The sequence below is a fragment of the Typopeltis vanoorti genome, chromosome 10 (assembly GCF_054136105.1).
Source record: "Typopeltis vanoorti isolate ZY-2024b chromosome 10, IOZ_Tvanoo_1.0, whole genome shotgun sequence".
NCBI classification, from domain to species: domain Eukaryota; kingdom Metazoa; phylum Arthropoda; class Arachnida; order Uropygi; family Thelyphonidae; genus Typopeltis; species Typopeltis vanoorti.
The window spans coordinates 32,387,207-32,409,096 of record NC_143558.1 but is presented as its reverse complement, the minus strand read 5'-3'; the positions used below and the strand labels follow the sequence as shown (position 1 = coordinate 32,409,096).

At 32.9% G+C, this 21,890-nt stretch overlaps 1 protein-coding gene across 9 annotated transcripts in view; it reads left to right on the top strand.

Annotated features, from left to right (window-relative positions):
• Window positions 1-21,890, top strand: part of Ufd4 (ubiquitin fusion-degradation 4-like) — an 831,523-nt gene that overhangs the window by 83,093 nt on the left and 726,540 nt on the right. For all 9 annotated transcript variants that reach the window (XM_090399614.1, XM_090399612.1, XM_090399618.1 and 6 more), the window contains exon 6: window positions 17,535-17,749. In XM_090399614.1, coding sequence (XP_090255740.1) covers window positions 17,535-17,749 — 215 coding nt within the window. The remainder of the gene's footprint in view (window positions 1-17,534; window positions 17,750-21,890) is intronic.

Here is a 21,890-nt window from a genome sequence, read left to right as displayed (position 1 = left end):
TAGGTTAAACAATGATAGTGTACTTCACTCATATCTTTAACAGAAACAACAAATTGGATATTTACTGCTCAGGTGAGGCAGATATCCAGAAAATGAAAGAACTATTATTACCTAGTTTATTTAGGTTCATCAACAGTAACAACTTTTTTTTTTCAAAATCTTTAGGCAAAAAATACCTAAAGGGGAGCCCGAAGAAAGGGAAATCAAAGGAAAAACTGAAAAACTACTTTATTGAAACAAAAGCATTTAATGAAACTATTTACTGACATAAAAACAAAATAAAAATGTATTTTGGGTCTTTGTAAAACTGAAATCTAAATATTATGCTGCATTATCTTTCTTGATTTTGAAATTATCTTTCTTGATTTTACTTTTGGAGTGATATTCTGTGAACCTGAATTTGTTGATGTCAACCCTCCAAAGTCGTCAGATGCCTGCTTATGTCCAATTAAAAATTTATCCATTTTCTGCACTAGAAAAGCTTGTTTTTATTATATATCACAGTCATTGCGAATAGGAGTAAAATAACGCCGACCATTGACTTCTCACTGTCGGTCACTGTTGCAGTGTTGCTGCCATCTTGCCATTTCAAGCCTTATTTATACTTGCAGAAACATTTCCAGAACATTCTAGACTGTCCGTGATGAAATTGCGAATGTTTTGGAAAGGCCGATACGATTCAACGGTCTGTGCATTGATGCCAGATCTATACAATTTTTGAAAGATATGATGACGTATTTAAATTTGTATGAATGTTTAAAAATTTTAATTCCTAGTTGTTGTTTTTTTAGTTTTGCTAACTTATGGGTTTTGTCAGTGTCTCAACACAAGAATTGGAAGGGGGCCACCACAAAAACTAATATTAAAAATTGGGCACACATGAAAGAAGGTTGAGAAACACTTCCATAGGCACATTGCTGTGCTAAAGGAAATGCACTACAGCAAACTATCTACTATAACAATGTTCCTGTAGTTCCTACAAGTTTGCTGTAGTGAGTCATCTCTACAAATCTGCTTACTGTTACCATCTCCTAAAGAAAAAATTCACCTTGCTGCTGTCCAATGTGTATCAAATTCCATGTTATCCACAACATCCTATTTTGGACATATGGATTGATCACTTGCAAATCATAGCAGAACACAATTCATGCAGTTGAGTAAATGTAGGTCTGTAATTGTACAGCATGGGATTGGCACTAGCCACATAATTCTTTGAAATGATACAAAGTTGCTGCATAAAATTATCTTTAACCTCTGAATGCCTTTTCAAAGATAGTACATTGTCGTAACCTTAACCTCAGTTATGGACTATCTACCTATGACCAAAATCTGTGAAATGTTTATCAGCAACTGTATGATTATAATGATCATAATTTTTTTAGGATCCTAATAGTGTTATATTTTATAGCCTAATGCACATGCAGCTGCATTTAAAAAGATAACCATTGTTGTAGCACATGGTTTCAATTTATTATTTGAATTTTCCATTGTGCTTCTTTGCATTGATGATGTTTGTAAATACGCAAACTGAAATATTTATATCTTAACTGTTTTAAATAATTTTTATTGTGATTACATGTAAACAAAAAATTTTCACATGAAATGCTTCATGTATGCTATTTTGCGCAGCTGACTGCCAAGTTGCCCTTTGTATCTCGTGATGCACTGCACTCTTCCTTTTTGGTCATGTATGATGCCATGTTAAGTGCACCAGTAAACATTTTGACCTTTAATAATATGGAAAATTCATATAAAATTCTGACACCATAGCTCCAGAAACTATTGTAATTCATTTGAACTTATCAGTGTTGTGTGAACCTCTTGAGTAATTTGTAAAAAAAAATCCATAAGTTTGCTAACTTATGGGTTTTGTCAGTGTCTCAACACAAGAATTGCAAGGGGTTAAGGGGGGACACCACAAAAACTAATATTAAAAAATGGGGCACACATGAAAGAAGGTTGAGAAACACTGCTGTGTTTCTCAACCTTCATTCATGTGTGCCAGAGAAATACTTCATTTTTGTACTTGGACTGTTTTAGGACAACACTTCCCAAACTGTGGGCCGTAGGTTTTGTTGAGGGGGGCTGTGAAATAATGAAAACAAATTTAAAATGTTTTAAGACTAAGTAGATTTTTTTTTATTTTAAAAGAAACGTATTTAACTTTTATTATTTCTTTTTTGTTATTTTTTATATTTTAATGGAAAAATTCACACATTGGTGTTGGTTCACAAACTTTGCTTCCTGCATATTTTGGTGCTTAATGAATATTAGTAAATATTGCTTATTCATATGTTTCATTTCAAAGCAGTGGTTAATTGTATTTACTTCAAATGCTCTCCAGGGAAGCTCCAAATCTTCCTGTCTCTTTCATTATGCGTTCATAATCAGCGACTGTTGATATTGACTTTATATACATATCAAAACTTGTTTTATATTATCACTCTCATCCGAGCTAGTTTTCTGTTACCAATAAAAGTTTCGCATATACTTCACACATGAAAAAAAGCTTAAACAAGATCATGTGGGGAGATAGTAACTCGCTTGCAGTGGTAAACAATATGCCCTCCCTAACAGCCACTATACTGCAGAGGCAATAAAAACAAGTACTTTTATTATGCCAGTGAATAAGGTATGAGGAGTCTGTGTAATATATTTCTCAACAAATAGTGCATTTAGAGACAACTGGGATAAAAACACACTAATTAATGAATCACATGTCCCCTCATACAGAAACTATGCTGCATAGACTGAAACAAAACCATATGTTGCATGGGCAAACACAGTATCTAGCTAAAAACTACTGTTATTAATTAGATGTGTGTGAGTTCGATTTCCCAAGGCAGGCAGCAATAAAATTCAACCGAACGTGTTAAAATTTGTAAAAGTGTTAAAACTAAGTAATATATATATATATAATGAATGTTATGGCAGTTTCACATATGGAATTCGGTTGAAGAGAGTTAGCATTTCAACTCAATTGTCAGCTATGCTTTTATCTTTCGGTTGCGCGATCTTTTGTTAATATCGCACCAATCATATGCATGATTTAATAACCTGCCTTTGCTGTCTGTTTCGCGTTAGGCTTAATTACCTTAAAGGGAGAAAAGTCACAAAAGAGAAAAATGTTCCTGGTCCGGGGATTCCCTTATTCAGGTAATATTCACTAATTTCATGTTATCAGTCTGTGGTGTGCTAGTATCGGTAAGTGGTGATATTATTTGATCTATTCTACGTTAAAAAAATTTAACCCTGAGATGGATAAGTGGCTGATAAAAAATAAAAAAAAATTCCCGCGAACAATCAGAAGAAGCAGACACAAAAAAAAAAAAAAAAAAAAAAAAAAAAAAAAAAAAAAAAAAAACTCGGACAGTATTTCATATTTTACCAGAACAGCCCGCATCGTCTTCAGAACCAAACGGTAAGAGGCAAAAAATGTAATATATGCATTTGATTTTTGCAATATTCGCTGTGTATGTTTTGTATTGAATATAAATACAATAAATATTATAATAATATATCTCTCTATTACGATTTTTTTTTCGAGGGAGGCTGTGAAATATTTTAATTTTTGCAAAGGGGGTCCTGACATCCAGAAGTTTGGGAAGCACTGTTCTAGGACACCAAATCTATTTGCTTCTGCTGTTTGACTTAGTTCTAAGTTATAGACTGGAACCTTCTTTCCTCCATGGTAAGCACCTTCTAGATGACTGACTTTTTTTGATGAAAAAGACATGGGCATTCCAGGGACATGGAATCATTCCAGGACACTTAGTTTTGGTTCTCCTGTACAACATACCAAACATTAGCTTTATTCAGTGACAGATATAAATCCACCTTTCTTCTGAACTTTGACAGTACCAGTGGCCAGCAGGAATATACTCTCAGGGTAAGCTCTTCATCAGCAAGGAGCTAGACCTCTGGAAATATTGAGAAGTAAAGTAACTCAGTAGCTAGAGCATATTTCCATATACAAATATCAAAAGAATTCCGCATATTATTACCATATTGGATTTAGAGATAGTTGTCAAAATTTTTTTGCTGAAAAGGAAAATGAATTATACTTCACAAAAGAGAAAAAAAATTCTTATTTTCATTGAAGGATATTCCAGTCTCAAGTAATTACTTTCAAAGTGAAATGAAATAAACAGTAAAGGAATAGTGATAAAAATATTTAGGCAGAATATAGTAATGGGTGCATTTTGTTATTGGAAGTAGGAAAAGTGAGAAATTTGAAATATGGAAAGGTGTGTGTGTGTGTGTATATAATATACATGGATATACTAGATAATTTAGAATGTCTGATCACTAAACCAAATTCCAGATGATATTATAAGAAACTTTATATATAAATTAGAGAATAAAACATTGTAAGAATTAATGATTCATTTCATTTCAGCAGTTAAAACCATGCTACTTTTGTTTTTTATCATCTATTATAGATCATATTATGAAGGAAAACTTTGTCAAACTTGACATTGAAATCAGAAATATTCATCTCATCTTGTTTTTATGATTGATGTTATGCTTCTAATTAAATCAGCAACTGTATGATTATAATGATCATAATTTTTTTAGGATCCTAATAGTGTTATATTTTATAGCCTAATGCACATGCAGCTGCATTTAAAAAGATAACCATTGTTGTAGCACATGGTTTCAATTTATTATTTGGATTTTCCATTGTGCTTCTTTGCATTGATGATGTTTGTATATACACAAACTGAAATATTTATATCATGGCACAGATTGTGGTACAGATCATCAGGATGCTTTAACTAAATTGAATAACTGTTGTAACAAGTGTGGTATAAAACTCGACAGGGAAAAGGCAAAAAGTATGAAAAGCAGGAACATGGAAAACATTAACTGTATTCTCAGTGGAAATATATAGAACAAGTGAAATATTTGCGCTATTTAAACAATTTTTTGGCAGTAGCAATTAAATATTGAACTTGATAATAGAATAAGCAAAGCTAGCTATGGTTGGGAAGACATTTGAATAAAGTTTTGTGGAATAGAAAATTAGTCAAAACATTAAACTGCAATATAGGCTGTATTTAAACCATTTTAACTTTTCTATCTGAAAGTTGGGTTGAAAATAAAACTGTTTAATTGAAGATTGGAGAAGTCTAAACAAAAATTGGAGGAGTGAACAGATGAAAATGAAGATATATTAGAAAGGAACTTGACATCCAAGTTCCTTTAAGCCATCAAGAATGTGTAAAGGTAATTGATATGATAGGGAGTCAAAAAAATAAATTTATATGGAATAAGGGAGAAAAATTAGTCAAACTACTAAAGTGGCTGTATACAGGAGAGTGTTCAAACCAATTTTAACACAGGATCTGTGAGCTCAGTTAGAAATAAAATTGATCAAAGACTAGAGACTACAGATTTGGGAGTTTTGAGGAAAATTAGGGAAATGAACAGATAACATTACTGGCAGAATGATATTAAAAATGAAGATTTAGGAGGGAATTTAATATTATTAGTATTCAGGAATGTGTGAGCAGAGATAATCTCAGGTGGTCTGGTCATATTAAACAGAGTGAGTGAGAAAGAGGAAAGGTTGGCAGAACAAATGTTTATGCCAGGGTGGAATGTGCCTCAGAAGATGATTTCAAGATATTGACCTGACTAATAATAAATCAGTGTCAAATCAATCATTTCTATGAATAGCTAATAATGTAAACCTGTTATCTAGTACTATCATGGTAGCCTGTATATCTTGAAGATACATATTGAGAAATTATAACCATTTCCATCCTTATGTTATCCTGTTACGAAGAAACCAAAGCTCATCATCATCGTCAAATTCCTGATATGTACCCTCAAGGGCAGGGGCGGACTTAGGCATGGGCTTTATGGGCTTCAACCCAGGGCCCTGTTCAATCAAAGGGTCCCCTTCGCAGTAAAAATAAAAAATAAAAACAATTTAAATTACAAATTTAAGAAAAAATAAATTATACAAAATTTTTTCTTACCTAGGTAATGTTAAAATTATTAATTGGCAACATTATTGGATTTGAATTAAATATCAAATATCAATGTTTTAAATGACAGTAAATAGTAAATACGGCTCTGTCTTCTATCGCCTCTGTCGGTAAAATCAAAATATACTTTGTCATTTGTCTATTATGCAAGTAATATAGCAACCTTCGGAATGGGAGTGCAAGTCTAGCTCATTCAGCTCATCTAAAGCTTGTTAGCTTAGTGTAGCTCTCACATATATACTTTCTGCTCTCACCATTTGACATTTGAGGTTATGTATAGTACAGTATAGTTGAATATTAAATAGTCATTTGTTCGGTGAAGTGTACTGTTCAGGTGTTTCGTTTCTTCACTGGTAAGTATCGGCAAAGGTTTACTAAATAAATATACATTAAATGTTAAACAACCTAATATGGTGGTGGATTTTTTTAGTTTTTTTTATTTCTTTTCAGATTAAATAAATACCTAAAAAAAATGTCTCATAGAAAATATAAAAGCGGAGCTGAAAAACGAAAAATACAATTAAATACAGAAAAAGAAAGAAGTAAATGTGCCAAATTTTCAAATTTTTTTGTATTGGAAAATAAAAACGAAAATCTAAACAATATAGGTGCAGTAATAAGTGAAAGAGAGAATAACTTAACCGAAGAGAAACAGAAAAAAACAACAAAATGTATATAACAGTAACGAAGAAGTACTAGGACTAAAATCACAAGCGAGAACCTCTAAAAACAATGTTGACGTTGACGGACATTCAGTATCAGATAAAAATATACAAGACCTAGATGATGACCAGCTCTCTGAAGTCTCTGTTGCTGTTTTGCAAGAAGATAGTGATAAAGAGGGTTTAAAAAATGCAGAGTTGCTTGCTAAATATGTTGACGTAGGTGTGTGGCCTACACAGCTAAATGAGAATTTTATTAATCACTGTCTCTCACATGAAATGACTTATTTCCAAAATAAAGATCCAAAAAATATATATCCAGTTTCAACAAGGTATTACAAAGAACAAAACAGATCAGTTTCAAATAAGTTCTTTGCGAAAAAAATTAAAAATGGTCAATTACTGGAAAGGTCTTGGTTGTCTCTATTCTACCAGTATGGGAAGTGTTTTTTGTCTAGTGTGCAAACTTTTCTCTGAAATCCCTTCTCAATACACAACCGGATTCTCTGACTGGAAACATATAGGACCATGTTTAGAAAGTCACAAAAAATTCTAATCAACATAGGAAATCATTGTTAGTATGGTTAACACGTAAAGAAAATAAGTCTGTTATTGACACACAGTTGCAGGAGCAACTAAGAAAAGATACGGAATATTACCACAATGTCCTAAAATGTGTTATTGCAGTTGTGAAATATTTAAGTGTAAGAGGCTTAGCATTCAGAGGTCATGAGGAAATATTTGACTCTCCTCACAGTGTCTAATTTTATGGGGGCTCTGGAATTACTAGCAGAGTTTGATCCATTCATGCGCAAACATATCCTCCAACAATGAGAACTGTGACCAAAGCCTTTCACTTCGTACTTATTAAGAACAGTTTATGAACAAATGATAGAGATTATGGGAAAACAAGTAATAAAAAAGAATTATAGCTGAAATAAATAGTGATGATGCAAAGTACTACTCAATTGTGATGGACTCGACACAAGATTTGTCCCACAATGACCAACTAGCTATTATAGTACGACATTGTTTTGAGGGAAAAGTGTATGAAAGATGTATATCTTTCATCAAAATTTGTAGTCACATTGGCCTATCTTTATTCAATTCCTTACAAGAATTTCTAGAAAAAAATGGACTGCTATTGGATAATTGTAGAGGACACTCTTTTGACAATACAGCAAATATGTCTGGCCAATACAATGGTGTGCAAGCACATCTCACAAAAAAATAAATATGCTGATTATGTGCCGTGTGCTGCGCATTCCCTAAATCTAGTTGGAGGAGAAGCGATTAAAGTTGCAACTCAAATTGTGAACTTTTTTGGAATAGTACAACAAATATGTTTTCTTTTCTGCATCTACCCATAGGTGGGCGCTTCTAAATCGTGAAGCAAAACTAAAATTTTCGATAAAAGGTTTACGCCAGACTAGATGGTCTTGTCACTATGATGCTGTTAGAGCTTTAAAAAAATAGTCACGGTGATATCATGAACATATTAAAAATGTTTAGTGACGATATAGATGAGAAACTTGATTTTCGAAGAGAGGCACAGAAATTATACAATGATTTGGCGAAACTTGAAACTGCGATTTTAACTGTTTTTTGGGAAGAAATTTTAGAGAGATTCAATTTAGTTAACAAAAAAGTTCAGACCCCAGGCTTAGACATATGTGAATGTGAGAAATTGATTATGTCATTAGAGGTGTTCGTGAGCAACTTATGAGACAATCAGATCAGAAACTAAACGAATACGAGGAGACAGCCAAAAAATTAAGTACTAGTGTGGAAAAAGAATACAGTGATTTAAAAAAGAGATATATTACTTCAAAATTTTTGGAAAAATCTACAGAGAAAGTTTCGCTAAATGAAGCAGAAAAATTTAAATGGGATACGCTATACGTTGATTATGGATTTAAACAGAAGAGGCCTTGTCTACAGGAAATTTAGCAAAAGATTCAAATTTTTAATGGATTTGCAAGACATTAATATCGAAAATATTGACTTGGAAAGTGCACTTAATATTATCGATTATTATTCAGATGATATAGACGAACATTTAGTCAATGAATGCATTCAGTTAAAATCCTACTTAGAGACTAAGCCAGACTCATATGACTCATGCAATGATATATTCAACCTAATTTATGAAAAGAAACTTGTTGATTTTTTTCCAAATTGCTATACAATCTTAAAAATTTTGGCCTTGCCAATCACCAGCTGTGAGGCAGAGCGATCCTTCTAAAGGATGTCCTATATAGAAAACAAATATAGGACAACAATGACGAATCAAAGATTATATTATTTATTAATTCTTTCCATAAACTGTGATTTAACCAAAGAATTACAATGTGATGATCAAATAAAAGAATTTGCAGAGCAAAAATGCAGAAGAGTTACTCTTTAAATTCTCTTTAATGTATTAAAAAAACTTACATTATATAACTCCTAGAATGTTTTATTTATTTTATTTTTAAGAATAAGTATTATTATTATTTTTTCTTTCTTAGTTTTTATTCTTGACGTGAGAATTTGTTGTTTTGTTTTTTTGTTTGTTACTAAAAGTAATACCTAATATATTTTCTTTTTTTATTTATGTTTGATGTTTGTTATGTATACAAAACCTTTTTTCATTATAACTGTATATAAAAATTTGTATATCCAAGTGCATCAAATAAAATAAAAAAATTCAATGTAGGTTACCAATAATTTTTTCTATTAAAAAAGAATAAAAAAAAAAAACAGTTTTTCGACAAAATGGCAAATGAGTCGCCACAACTAACCCAAACTTGGGTTAATTTTGGTTAATTGGATCAGCTCCCAAAGAGTGTTAGTCCAAGGCCCCAAAAGTTAACGGTCCACCACTTGTCAATTGGTGTACAGGATATGATAGTACTACATGAAAAATTTACATCATTACTAACTTCCTATCTACAATTTTCCTCCAAATCAGTCTGTTACTTGTCAAGACTCCAACATTATCAGATCTTATATTTCTATTGTCTAAGGCACTTTGTACCGTATTAATCCACCTACATCTTGGTCTTCCTCTGGGTCGTTTTACAGCCAACCTGGCAGAGAACACTTGTTTTGCTAATCTTTCCTCTCCCATTCTGTTTAAGTGACCATACCACCTGAGATTAGCTCTGCTAACGCATACCTCTCAGATCCATAAGTTAAAACTAGTTTGAACACTGTCTTGTATACAACTAATTTAGTGTTCTGACTAATTTCTCTCTTATTCCATTGATTCTGTTGTCTATTTCCATATTTAATTTACCATCTTCAGTAAAAATCATGCCTAAGTAGCTGAAATGTTTTACTTGTTCCACAGGTTCTCCATTCACAACACAGTTGACATTTTCAATGATTCTGCCTATTTTCACTGTCTTTGTCTTTTTACTGCTGACCTTCATACCATATCTATTTCAACAGTTATTCAATTTAGTCAGAGAATCTTGCAGACTTGTTGCAGATTTATTTAGAAGTATAACATCATCCGCATAAAGCAAAGAGCTGACATTAACATCTCCAATTTAGATATCATGTTTAATACCACTTTCCCTCATAATGTGATCCATATAGATAATGAATAACAGAGGGGATAATGTACATCCTTGTCTCACACCAGATTTAACATTAAACCATCTTCCTGTACTTCCTTCAATTCTAACTGCTGACTTACAACTCAAATAAAGACTAAGTATTGCTTGATATAATGCCCCATCGACACCATATAACTGTAGCGTATTGAATAGCTTCTCTCTTGGCACCTTGTCATATGCCTTTTCCAAATCGACAAAACTTAAATACAGATCTTTGTTATATTCCCATGCTTTCTCGACTATTTGTCGTAAAGTGAAGATCTGATCCTGACAACCTCTATTTGACCTGAATCCAGCTTGTTCTTCACCAAGCTTTTCTTCCACAATTCTTCTCAATCGTTTCTCAAGTATTCCTTTCTTTTAGGGTTACACAGTGATCAGCATTAATTTTAAAAATTTTATGGAATTTACAACCGTGTTAAAAAAACTTTTTTTTTTATTATCCCGACTTTTCATCTTCACATCAAGATCATCATCTGGAGTGTACATAAATATACAGGAAAAGTGAGTTACATCATTTACTGTAAGCTAGAGAAACAATGATTTGATCACGTTATTCTACTGGCGTGACCTCTGGTGGGGAAAAAAATAAATAAAAATAAAATAAAATAAAATAAAAAATAAATTTTTTCATCAAGCTAAATTCTATTTTTACAATGACAGGAATAAACATTCATTTAGATGGTTTCTTTGAGACGCAATTGGTGTCCTATTTTTAATATTACAATTTTTATTTTTGATTTACAATACTGGATTTTCTACAGTCCAGTTTATAGTTGTTCTTGGTGAGGACGTTTCTCAAGTATACTTGCATATATCTTACCAGGAACGCTCGGTAGGGATATACCTCTGTAATTCTGACATTCAGTTTTATTTCCCTTTTTATATATGGGTACTATTAGAGCTCTACTCCAATCATCAGGAATTCGTCCCTGTGTCCAGGCCTTCTGAACTATGCAGTGCAGCCACTGTAAGACTTTTATACCACCATACTTAAGCATTTCTGGTCGAATATCATCTACTCCTGCTGCCTTTCCACATTTCAAACCTTTGATGGCTTTTTCTACTTCAAGTATGGATATGTATTCCTGACTGTAGGCCTGTTGAGTGTTTTTTACCACTGTGCTATCACTGCTTGTTTTATTTAGCAATTTTTCGAAATAATTACTCCATACTTCAAGGATATCTTTTTCTCGCGTTTTTGTGTCACCTTTATCATCTCTAACTCCTTTTACAGCACCCTTTCCTCCATTCCTAAGCTTCTTCAACAACCTCCAGAATATTTTGCCACCTTCTTGATATTTATTTTCTATGTTCTTGCCAAAGTCCTCCCATGACTTTTGTTTAGCTAGTTTTACACAGTGTTTAGCTTTCTTACATTTGTCTCTGTATTCTCTAAGAGTAAAAGCTGACTTATTTGCCAGGAACTTTTGATAAGCTTTCTTCTTTTCCTTCACTGCCTCTTTAACTTCATGTGTCCGCCATGGAGTTCTGATTTTTCTATCCTTGCAGACAACCTCACCACATGCTTCTCTGGCTGAATCAATCAGGGTTTTCTTTAAGGTTTGCCACTGAATCTCCAAGCTATGGTTCCTCTTCTCAAACTCTTTCAAATTTTGTTTAATAATTTTTGTGTATTTTGGTCTACAGTTCACATCTGAGAGCTGCTCAACTTTTATTTGCTTTAAAACTTTCTTACATGCTATTCTTTTCAACATTAAATTCAGTTTTATCCTGCTCAAGACTAAATAGTGATCACTTCCAATTTCAAATCCTCTGTACACTCTGGTGTCCTGCAACAGGGAGAAAACATCACCATCAGCAATAACATAGTTAATGAGACTTTTCTTATTCCTTGCCTCTTCTCTCCATGTGAATTTGTGCACATTTTTATGTTGGAACATGGTGTTAGTAATAACCAGTCCATGTCCTGAGCAGAAATCCAATAGGTTTTTGCCATTATTATAAGTTTGCTATTTTCTTCAAATTTTCCCAAAATATTTTTGAATGTCTGACAATCATTTCCTACTCTGCTATTTAGATCCCCAACAAGGACCAACTTTTCTTTTTTCATTGTGTCAGTAGCTATCTCTAGAGCCTCAAAAAAATTCCTCCACTTCTACCTTAGTAGAACCTTCTGTGGGACCATAGGCACAAATAAATCTCATTGTCCAGTTCCCCATTCTGATAATTGCCCACATCACTCTACTTGAGATTGCCTGCCATTCAAGAAGATTAGCCTTGTATTTAGTGTTGAATACTATGGCTACTCGAAACCAAAGCTAGTGTTCTATAAACAAGTAGGCTAATTGTGAAATATCTTGACTTCATATGAGGTTGCCATTTGTATCTCATAATGTGCATCTCTCTTTCCAGGCATGTATGATGCTATATATTATACTGAGTGTCATTAACCAGAAGTCCAATTTTGTTGTTATTGAATTCTCATTAGTGGGATTTAGACCTCCTTGAATAGAGGTCACTACCTCTTCAGGTAATGCTGCCTATCTACAAGTAGCCTAGTTTTGTCCATGCTTGGGTAAAATGATGATGATAAACAACATACTTACTAATCAAGTATATAAGTTATATTCCTTTCAATAAATTAAAATAATAATAATTCTTGCTATATTCTTATTTCCTCATCTATGAAGGATTGTTTTCTGTTTGTTTGTTTGTTTGTTTTTCTTTATGTTCCTGTGCACATTAAAGTTCTGTATTTGTGTAAACTAAATAACCATTGCTTACACTTTAATGCCATATTATGTACCTAATAGGCCCTTAGCTTTTTTTCATTTTCTCTTTCGTATTCAGCTAGTATTTCAATTCCATCTCTCATGATGCCTTATTTATTAGAGAGTGCTGTAACTTTTTTGAGTCTGCACATGTTAACCACTGTGAACATTGAGGCTTTTTTTTGTGACTTGCATAAGTCATAAACATTGTGATCCAGAATACAGCTCCCTGTCCACTAAGTAGCAATGCAAACTGTACTGTGGATTGGTCAAAAATCTGAAGTCTCCACCATGAACCATTAAGTGTGTGTGCATGTTTAATTCTTCAATAAACAGAATAAAGAAATATTTTAATTTTTTCTTTTTTTTTTGTGAAAAAAAATTTTACTTCTATTTGAAATAAAACAGAAAACCATAACATTTGATTTTTCACATCTAAATAGTCAAATATGAGAAATTACTGATGTATGGACATTCTTACATTTGGCTATTCTAAATGACTTAAAATCATGTTTTGATTTTTTTGTCATATATCTTGATTAAACACATTAACAGAAAAGTGTTTGAATTTTTTTTCATATAGTCTTGCATATCAGTGATATTTTTACTTTAGGTGAGAAACACTGTTGGGATTGTAATTCACCTTGTCTGTCAAGCCTTTGTATTTTAAGTTGAATTTAAGAATAACATCGAGTGCCCCTTGATAGTAGAGATTTTGCAGATTGAAAAGAATTTACAGTAGATTAGCAGTTGGGAAATATTGCAGTAGACTAGTTTCAGCTTAACAGTTTTAGGAGTGATTTTTAAAATGCCTGGCACTTTTGTTGATATCATCACTGGATATTGTATATTCTCTGTCTTTGAGTGTTTTGATGACTCCCTATTTTTGACCAGGATGATAATGTGATATTTTATCTTATCTTATAGGTATTTTATCTTTCCAGTGTTGAACTTCTGTAGACATCAAATGAAAGTTCACCGTGGTTCACCACTTAGATAAGAACATCTAAGAAAGGAAGTGATCTGTTTCTTTCAACTTCTAGTGTGAATTGAATTTTGAGGTGTAAGCTGTTCAGAAAGTCTGTGGAACCGTTAAAGGATTTTTTTTTTTGAGCCTGGTCAGATGGTGATATCTATATACCTAAGTCAAGTCACCGTTTTGTATGTGGTGACATTGAGTGTTTGTTCACATGACTCCAAGAACAAATTTTCGAAATGATGGGAAATGTTGGTATCAGAGATTCTGTATCCCTACAGTAGTACGGTACTAATTGTCTTTGAATGTAGCATATATATAGTACATGTATGTATTTCTGACGATGACCATAGTGTAAAGCTCAACATAGAAGATAATTTTAATGTGATTATAGTTTTCATCATCAAATTCCTGATATAATTTCTCGCTGAGGGAAATTCTCCATCCTCCCTCAGAGGATGTAAAAAATATTATGATAGTACTACATGAAAAAAGGTTACATTATTACATGTTTTCCATGCAGTGGTGCTTCTTATGGTGGTCCTAAAATTTACGAGCATGTTCCACTTAGACCTATTATGGACACTAGATATTTGCCAACATACTACCTATGTAAATATTTACTACCTTGCTGTCCCTACATGCAGGAAATACATTTTCATATATAAAAAACTCCAAAGACTTCATTAACAAAATCAAGGACATTAAATTGATCCAGCAGATATCATGGCAAATTTGACCTCACAAGCCTGTTCATTCAAGTGCCAAGAGAAGATACCATACCAATATTAGAAGATATTTTTCCACTTGACACTCTCAAACTATTCACACATTGCTTGGAAAACACTTTCTTTAAGTTAAAAGCAGTTAAGGACTGTAAAGTTATGAATGATTACTACATGATTACATAATGGGCCAGGATTAATTACAACTGGATGTCAATAATATAAGCTTCTAATTGGCTGATGTAATGCATTTATGATTATTTTTTTTTCCACAAGAGGAGTTAAGGCTAGGGATTAATTGGTATCAGAGATTCTGTATCCTACAGTAACATGGCACTAATTGTCTTTGAATGTAGCGTATATACAGTACATGTATGTATTTCTGACGATGACATAGTAAAGCTCAACATAGAAGATAATTTTAATTTAAAGTTGTCATCATCATCATCAAATTCCTGATCCCTGAGGGAAATTCTTCATCCTCCCTCAGAAGATGTAAAAAATATTATGATAGTATTACATGAAAAAAGGTTACATCATTACTTCCTATTTTTCCACCAAGGAAAATCTGTCAGGACCTTGTCATATACCTTTTTCAGATTGATGAAACTTAGTTGCAGATTCTTGTTATATCCACGGATTTCTCAACTATTTGTCTTAAAGTGAAAATGTGACTGATCCTGACAACTTCTATTTGCCCGAACTGAGCTCGTTCTTCTCCAAGTTTCCCTTCTGCAATTTTTTTAGTTTTTTTTCAGATATGCTTACATAAATTACCAGGAACACTCATTAGAGAAATTCGAATTCCTCTTTCACATTTAGTTTTATTTCCTTTATATATATATACATACATGGGGGGGGGGGGGGCTACGTGCCTACGTCACCCAACCCCCCTGTGTTCCAGACTGGTAGACCGGTTTTCCTTGAATTTTGATGACTCTACACTCGCGGTAGCCCTTGAGTGTAGAGTCTTCAAAAAGGGGGTGCTTTTCCCCTGGTGCTTACCCCCCCCCCCCCCAAGTTCTGGACTGGTAGACCGGTTCTCCTTGAATTCTGATGACTCTGAATTTTGAAGACTCAACACTCAGGGTAGCCCATGAGTTTCAAAACGTGACATAAAAAGGCTTATCATTTTATATATATAGGGTAGATATATATATATTCAGATTTGAAATAAGATTGGATCTTTAATATCCCCTATTTCTATTAATTTACATCACTGAAATGAAGCTGCATGGCTCTTTGATAGTATACTACTGGGATTAATGAATATTTATTTCCATTGTGCAGGATCATTGTTTATAAGTCTGAACTTTGATGTATCTGTAAATAAATGCCATTTGGTGAGTTGAGATTGTTTCTTCACATTTTTTTCATTGATTTATTTATATGAAATATAAATAAATCAATGAAAAAAATTTTTTTTATTCTTGCACATCTTAGTATTCTTTTCACAATAATGCCAGATTTCCATTCTAAAACTTTGGTAAGATTTTTAGCTTATCTTTGGTAAGATTCAGATATCACTCAAGATATGATAGATGTATAAAATGCATTTAATACCTTAAGACATTGAGGAATTTCCATATTTGGTCTCTGGGGTAAGGTTACTGGACTGGATAAAAATGAATAAAAAAAATTACAAAAATTAATTTAAAATAAATCCTTTGCCCACCCACAGTACTAATATGCTATAGGCTTACAACCTTTTGTGAGTAGGAGTCACATAAAATGCTCCTTTTACACCACTGATAGCAAATGGTATTGACAAATGTGTACCCTTTAACCGTTCTCTTCACTATGCACATGTTGTAAAATATATATATGGACAGTGCAAGTCCGGTCATATCCTAACTTCCACTCATATGCTTTCTTGATCAGAAAAGTGAATGTTTTTTTTTTGCAGATTATAACATTACTTCACTGCATAAACATAGCAAAATGAGTTTGCACCATTCATACATTTAATGAACTTGCAGCTTAAATGGTGATGAGAATCATGAAGTTTGTTCTTTGTGCCTTAACAAATTATGCAACTGTATTAAAATGTAAGCCACAAAAATCATATGAAATGCATAATGCTTAAGAGAATGTAAATGCTAAATCAGATTGTCACAAAACTAAATATGGTACTCAGAGTTTCAATTTTACAATTTTGGTAATGCAATCCTGATACTCCAGTAAAATTATCTCATTGGACATTGATATATGTGATGGGTTAACGATGTAATGATGAAATCATAATCTTTGCTCGCTGTTCTGGAGTGTTGCCATTGAATTGACCCGACGTATTGAAACATTGTTGACTTCTGTTCAGTAAAAGATGTTTTTCTAAACAGATTGTGGATGATGAGATGGCTGTTATTTTTATATTTATTAGATACAATTAATTATATTAGAATCACTTAATTTATATAAAGCAAACTTCAGTATTGTGCACTATAATTAATAATATAATTTTGACTATTGCATAATCATATGCATGAGAAAAAATGAGTTGTTTATTCTCCTTTGGTTCTGGAATATCATTCTAAATTTTGAGAAATACATTTCAATTTTTCTTTTTAAATTTTTTTATCAATTTTTATAAATGAATATGAAAAACAAATAAAAAGGAAAACTTAAAATTTAATTTTAGATTGATTGTTTTGATGAGTAATGCAGTTTTTTTAAACTATGAACCAAATTTTAAAAATATCTCTCTTAATATGTGTTTAGATTTTTTTCAAAAAAAATTTACATTTATAATGAAGTTCAAAAAAATTTTCCAGAATGCATCTTTCATAAAAAAAAAAAAAATCAGTCGAAGTAATTTCTTTGGCATTTTCATTCTAGATGTGTTCTAGACACAATGAGATTGGTAGATCTCTTGTTGGTGCTACTGTTTGAAGGAAGAAAGGCACTTCCAAAATCAGGAGTTACATCTGTTTCTACTAGGCTACCTTCCCTTAGACGTGTTGATAGTGCAGGAGAACGCACCCACCGTCAACTTATAGATTGCATTCGTAGCAAAGATACTGATGCTTTGATAGATGCAATTGATTCAGGAGGTATATGTTATATTGAAATAGTTCTATGTATTTAAAGACTAGGTTAATATTTTGAAAATAATAAAATATGCACAACTGAAGAAGATAATTAGATGAAACAATAAGAAATGGTTGCCAGAAAAAAAACTATTAGTTGAATAAATCTGTTTACTTAATATTGTATTTTACATCCTACCCATATTAAAGGATCAAGCAGTTAATGCTGGCAGTTAGTAAATTGCTAAAGTTTGTGACACACACACACACACACACACACACACACACACACACACACACACACACACACACACACACACACACACACACACACACACACACACACACAAAAAAACAACAACAACAACAACCATGGGTATACATCCTTACTCTGAGGTTCTGTAATTCATCTGTGAAATCGATTCACTCACTTATGTATTTATGCTTGTAGATGCAGTCGCATATTTACAGATTTACAGCTGTTTGCAGTGCTATTTGAACTCTCTTTGAGATTAACACATTTGCATTTTAAAATGTTAAGTTATCAGTAATTAGTATAATTTTAAATAATTCATCTCAAGAGCTTGGAATCATGTGCTGGCATTGAAAAATATGCTTGTATATCTGGTTAATAGGCTATGCAGTAGTATACTTCAGTTAGAAGAGTGGAGGTGTCCTTTATTATTATTAAGAGAGATGCCAAGGAGTCAGGGACTCATCGATTGAGGCCACATACCTGTTCTTGAATTAATTTGTACTACTTGACACACAACATCCAATCACAATCAATTCCACACCACTCTATGAGAAAAATCTAACTCTCACCCCTGTCTTGATGTCATTCATTCTCATCTTCCAGGGATGCCCTTGTGTCCTTTCCCCCACCGTCCATAAAATGAAAAATTCCATCTACTAATAACCTGTATGATTTATTTAGAAGTTTGTAAATCTCAATCACATTGCCTCACTTTCTCCTGTTTACTAGTACCTGTAATCTACAAATTCAAGGCCTTGTAAAGATGCAAAATGACTTTCTTATCTTTATGTGTCAAGGTTTTCATTTCAGCATTGCAATATTGTCCCTTTAGTTAGAAAGACCTGATTCACATCTTATTTAAAAAGTAAGGAACATTTGTATTGCCCTTTCGTGTGGGGCATCCTGTTCACTGTGGAAAGGTCTCCTAGTGATGGTGCCAGTTCTTTTCATTCATTGAGTCTTATATTTTCCTATTCTCTAGACCAGTGCTTCCCAAACTTATGGATGCCAAGGCCTCCTTTGGAAAAATTAAAATATTTCACGGTTCCCATCGGAAAAAAAAATCGTAATACAGACATGTATTATAATATTTATTGTATTTATATTCAATACAATTTATATTAAAGATTGTGTTTGTAATTTTTTTGTGCTTCTTATCAATACCTTTGAAATGAAACTTATATGAATAAGCATATATTTACTAATATTCATTAAGCACCGAAATACGGAAGAAGCAAACTTTGTGAACCAACACCAATGTGTGATTTTTTCCATTAAAATATAAGAACAAAAAAGAAATAATAAAGATTAAATATGTTTCTTTTAAGATTAAAAAAAAAATCTACTTAGTCTTAAAACATTTTACATTTGTTTTCATTATGCATTTGTTTCATTAAAATGTGCTCATAAATGGAACACCATGGTTCCATTTATGAGCACATTTACTACTTACTGGTTAGTGGCTCTGTGGAAGATGGGAATCTGATACTGAACCAAAAATGTCTTTGAGTATGAATCCTTATGTCAAGTTTTTCAGAGATCTTCATAAAGTCCCAACTAAGTAAAAAAACCATAAATATATCATTTTGTAGCAAAAATAAGAAATGGGAAACATTTAACTGCACATGTAAATGCCCATCTTTTCATCATCCATCAATAGCTATATACTTCCAATAGGGAAAATTTTACCCTTCTTTCACTACAACCTTAAGCTGCTCAAGAAACATATCACCTGACTCTCTCTCTCTTTCTTGTTGCCCTCTTATCCATTGCTGAGATATAGGTCTTGAGACCTTTCATGTATGGAGTCTGATACACACACACACACGTGTGTGTGTGTGTGTGTGTGTGTGTGTGTGTGTGTGTGTGTGTGTGTGTGTGTGTAAAAGAACAACCAAAGCTAGCAAGCAATTACTGTCCTATTGCTTTCACTAGTTATCTTTATACAGCCTTGGAGAAAATGATCATTTGCCTGGCTTCTAATGGTTTGACTTATGTAGAGACTGATTAATGATGAACAACTTAGTTTGTTTAGAAACAACTAAAAGATGCATTCCTGAAACATGAACACCTGGTTTTAGTTTTCTTTGACATGGGAAAAATTATGATACAGCTAGCTTGGAAATAAGAGTATATTAAAAGACTTTTGAAACTTAGATCTTAGGATGTCTCTCTTTTTTTTTTTTAATAAAAACTTTCCTTCTAACTGAATCTTTCAAATGGGAGGCAATTTGTCTAGCCATACTACTAAGAAGAAGAAGATGTTTTCCATGGCTTTGGTTTTGTAACACTTTTTTCCCCTGTCAAAAATAACAGAACAACTTTATCCTACTGCAGGCAACTCTTGTTTTTTTTCTCTATTTCTGTAACATGAGGGTCATTGAAAGGCAACTGTAATAAGCAGTTGATCATTTTTCTTCACAGGCTCTAATTAATGGGTTCAGCCTTTCATCAGAAAAACAGTGTTTGTGTACATTTTTGTTGAAAATGCAGTTTTCACCCAGCCCAGAGTCAAGGGATGAGGTGGAGAAATTGTTATTTAAGTAGCAACAGAAGCCAAGTATCTGGCACTCATTTTTGACTAAAAGATTAGATTCCTTACACATACATATGTCAGCTAAGAGAACAATCAGCATTATCCTATACCCAATCCTGTATTATCCTGTAAAAGAATATAATCCTGTAAAAGAATGCTTTCTTTTAGGCTTACACGGTGATCAGAATACATTTTGGAAAATTATGGAGACAGCTGCTGTGTGAGTAAAACTTTAGTTTAATATAAATCAAAATCAACACTCGACGTTTCGATCTTTATATCAAGATCATCTTCTGGAGCATATATATTATATACAGAGAAACAAGCAGCACTACAATCTACATGGTTTGCTAAAGTTACTGACCAACCGTTACAACAATTATTGGCCTGACCTCTGGTGGAAAAAAAAAAAACCTTGACTACATCAACGCTAGAGTCCTATTATTATCTATTGGTTACAAAATTACATTGGCTGGAGAGCAACATGTTTATATCATCATCATCAAATTCCTGACAGGTACCCTCAAGGGGTGTACAGGATATGATAGTACTACATGAAAAATTTACATCATTACTAACTTCCCATCTACAATTTTCCTCCAAATCAGTCTGTTACTTGTCAAGACTCCAACATTATCAGATCTTATATTTCTATTGTCTAAGGCAAACAAAATTACTATTAATAAAGTCCTTCATAAAACTTCATCAAAAAAGAATTTAGATTAGTATTTAGAATCAACAGAATCCTACACCATTATAATCTCAATGCCACCTTTAAACCACCTACAAAATTAAAAAAACATATTCAACTCCTCTAAGGATCCTCTGCTCCCATTGGCACATCCTGGAGTTTACTGCATCAACTGCACCTGTAACTTACCTTATATTAGTGAAACTGGACGTACAATCCCTATAAGGAAAAAAGAACACAAAAGACACATTAAATATAACAATTTTGCTGAAGCATGCCTCTCAGACCATGCTCTCAACGCCTTTCACCAAATTGATTGGAAAAGTACCTGCTCCTAAAAACCTTACAAAAACCTGGTATGAAAGAAAATTTAAAGAAGCCTGCGAAATTCTGATTAACTACCCTAATATCAACAATAATGGGGGGAAGAAAATTCCAAGAATTTAGATTGCACATATTCAGCCTAACGGGTTCTTAAGGGTCAAAGCTGTATAACTGAGAGGAGACCTCCACATAGCTTTTAAAGGAATGCGGAGAACCGACCAGGGCTTTTGACCTAATGTCCAATCCTCACCTTCTCGTGGTGCACCCTGTTGGATATCTATTTGGATACTGAACATACGAGGATGGGCTGGCAATTTGGGATTTAGCCGACCAAATTGTATTCTTATTAGTTAAACCA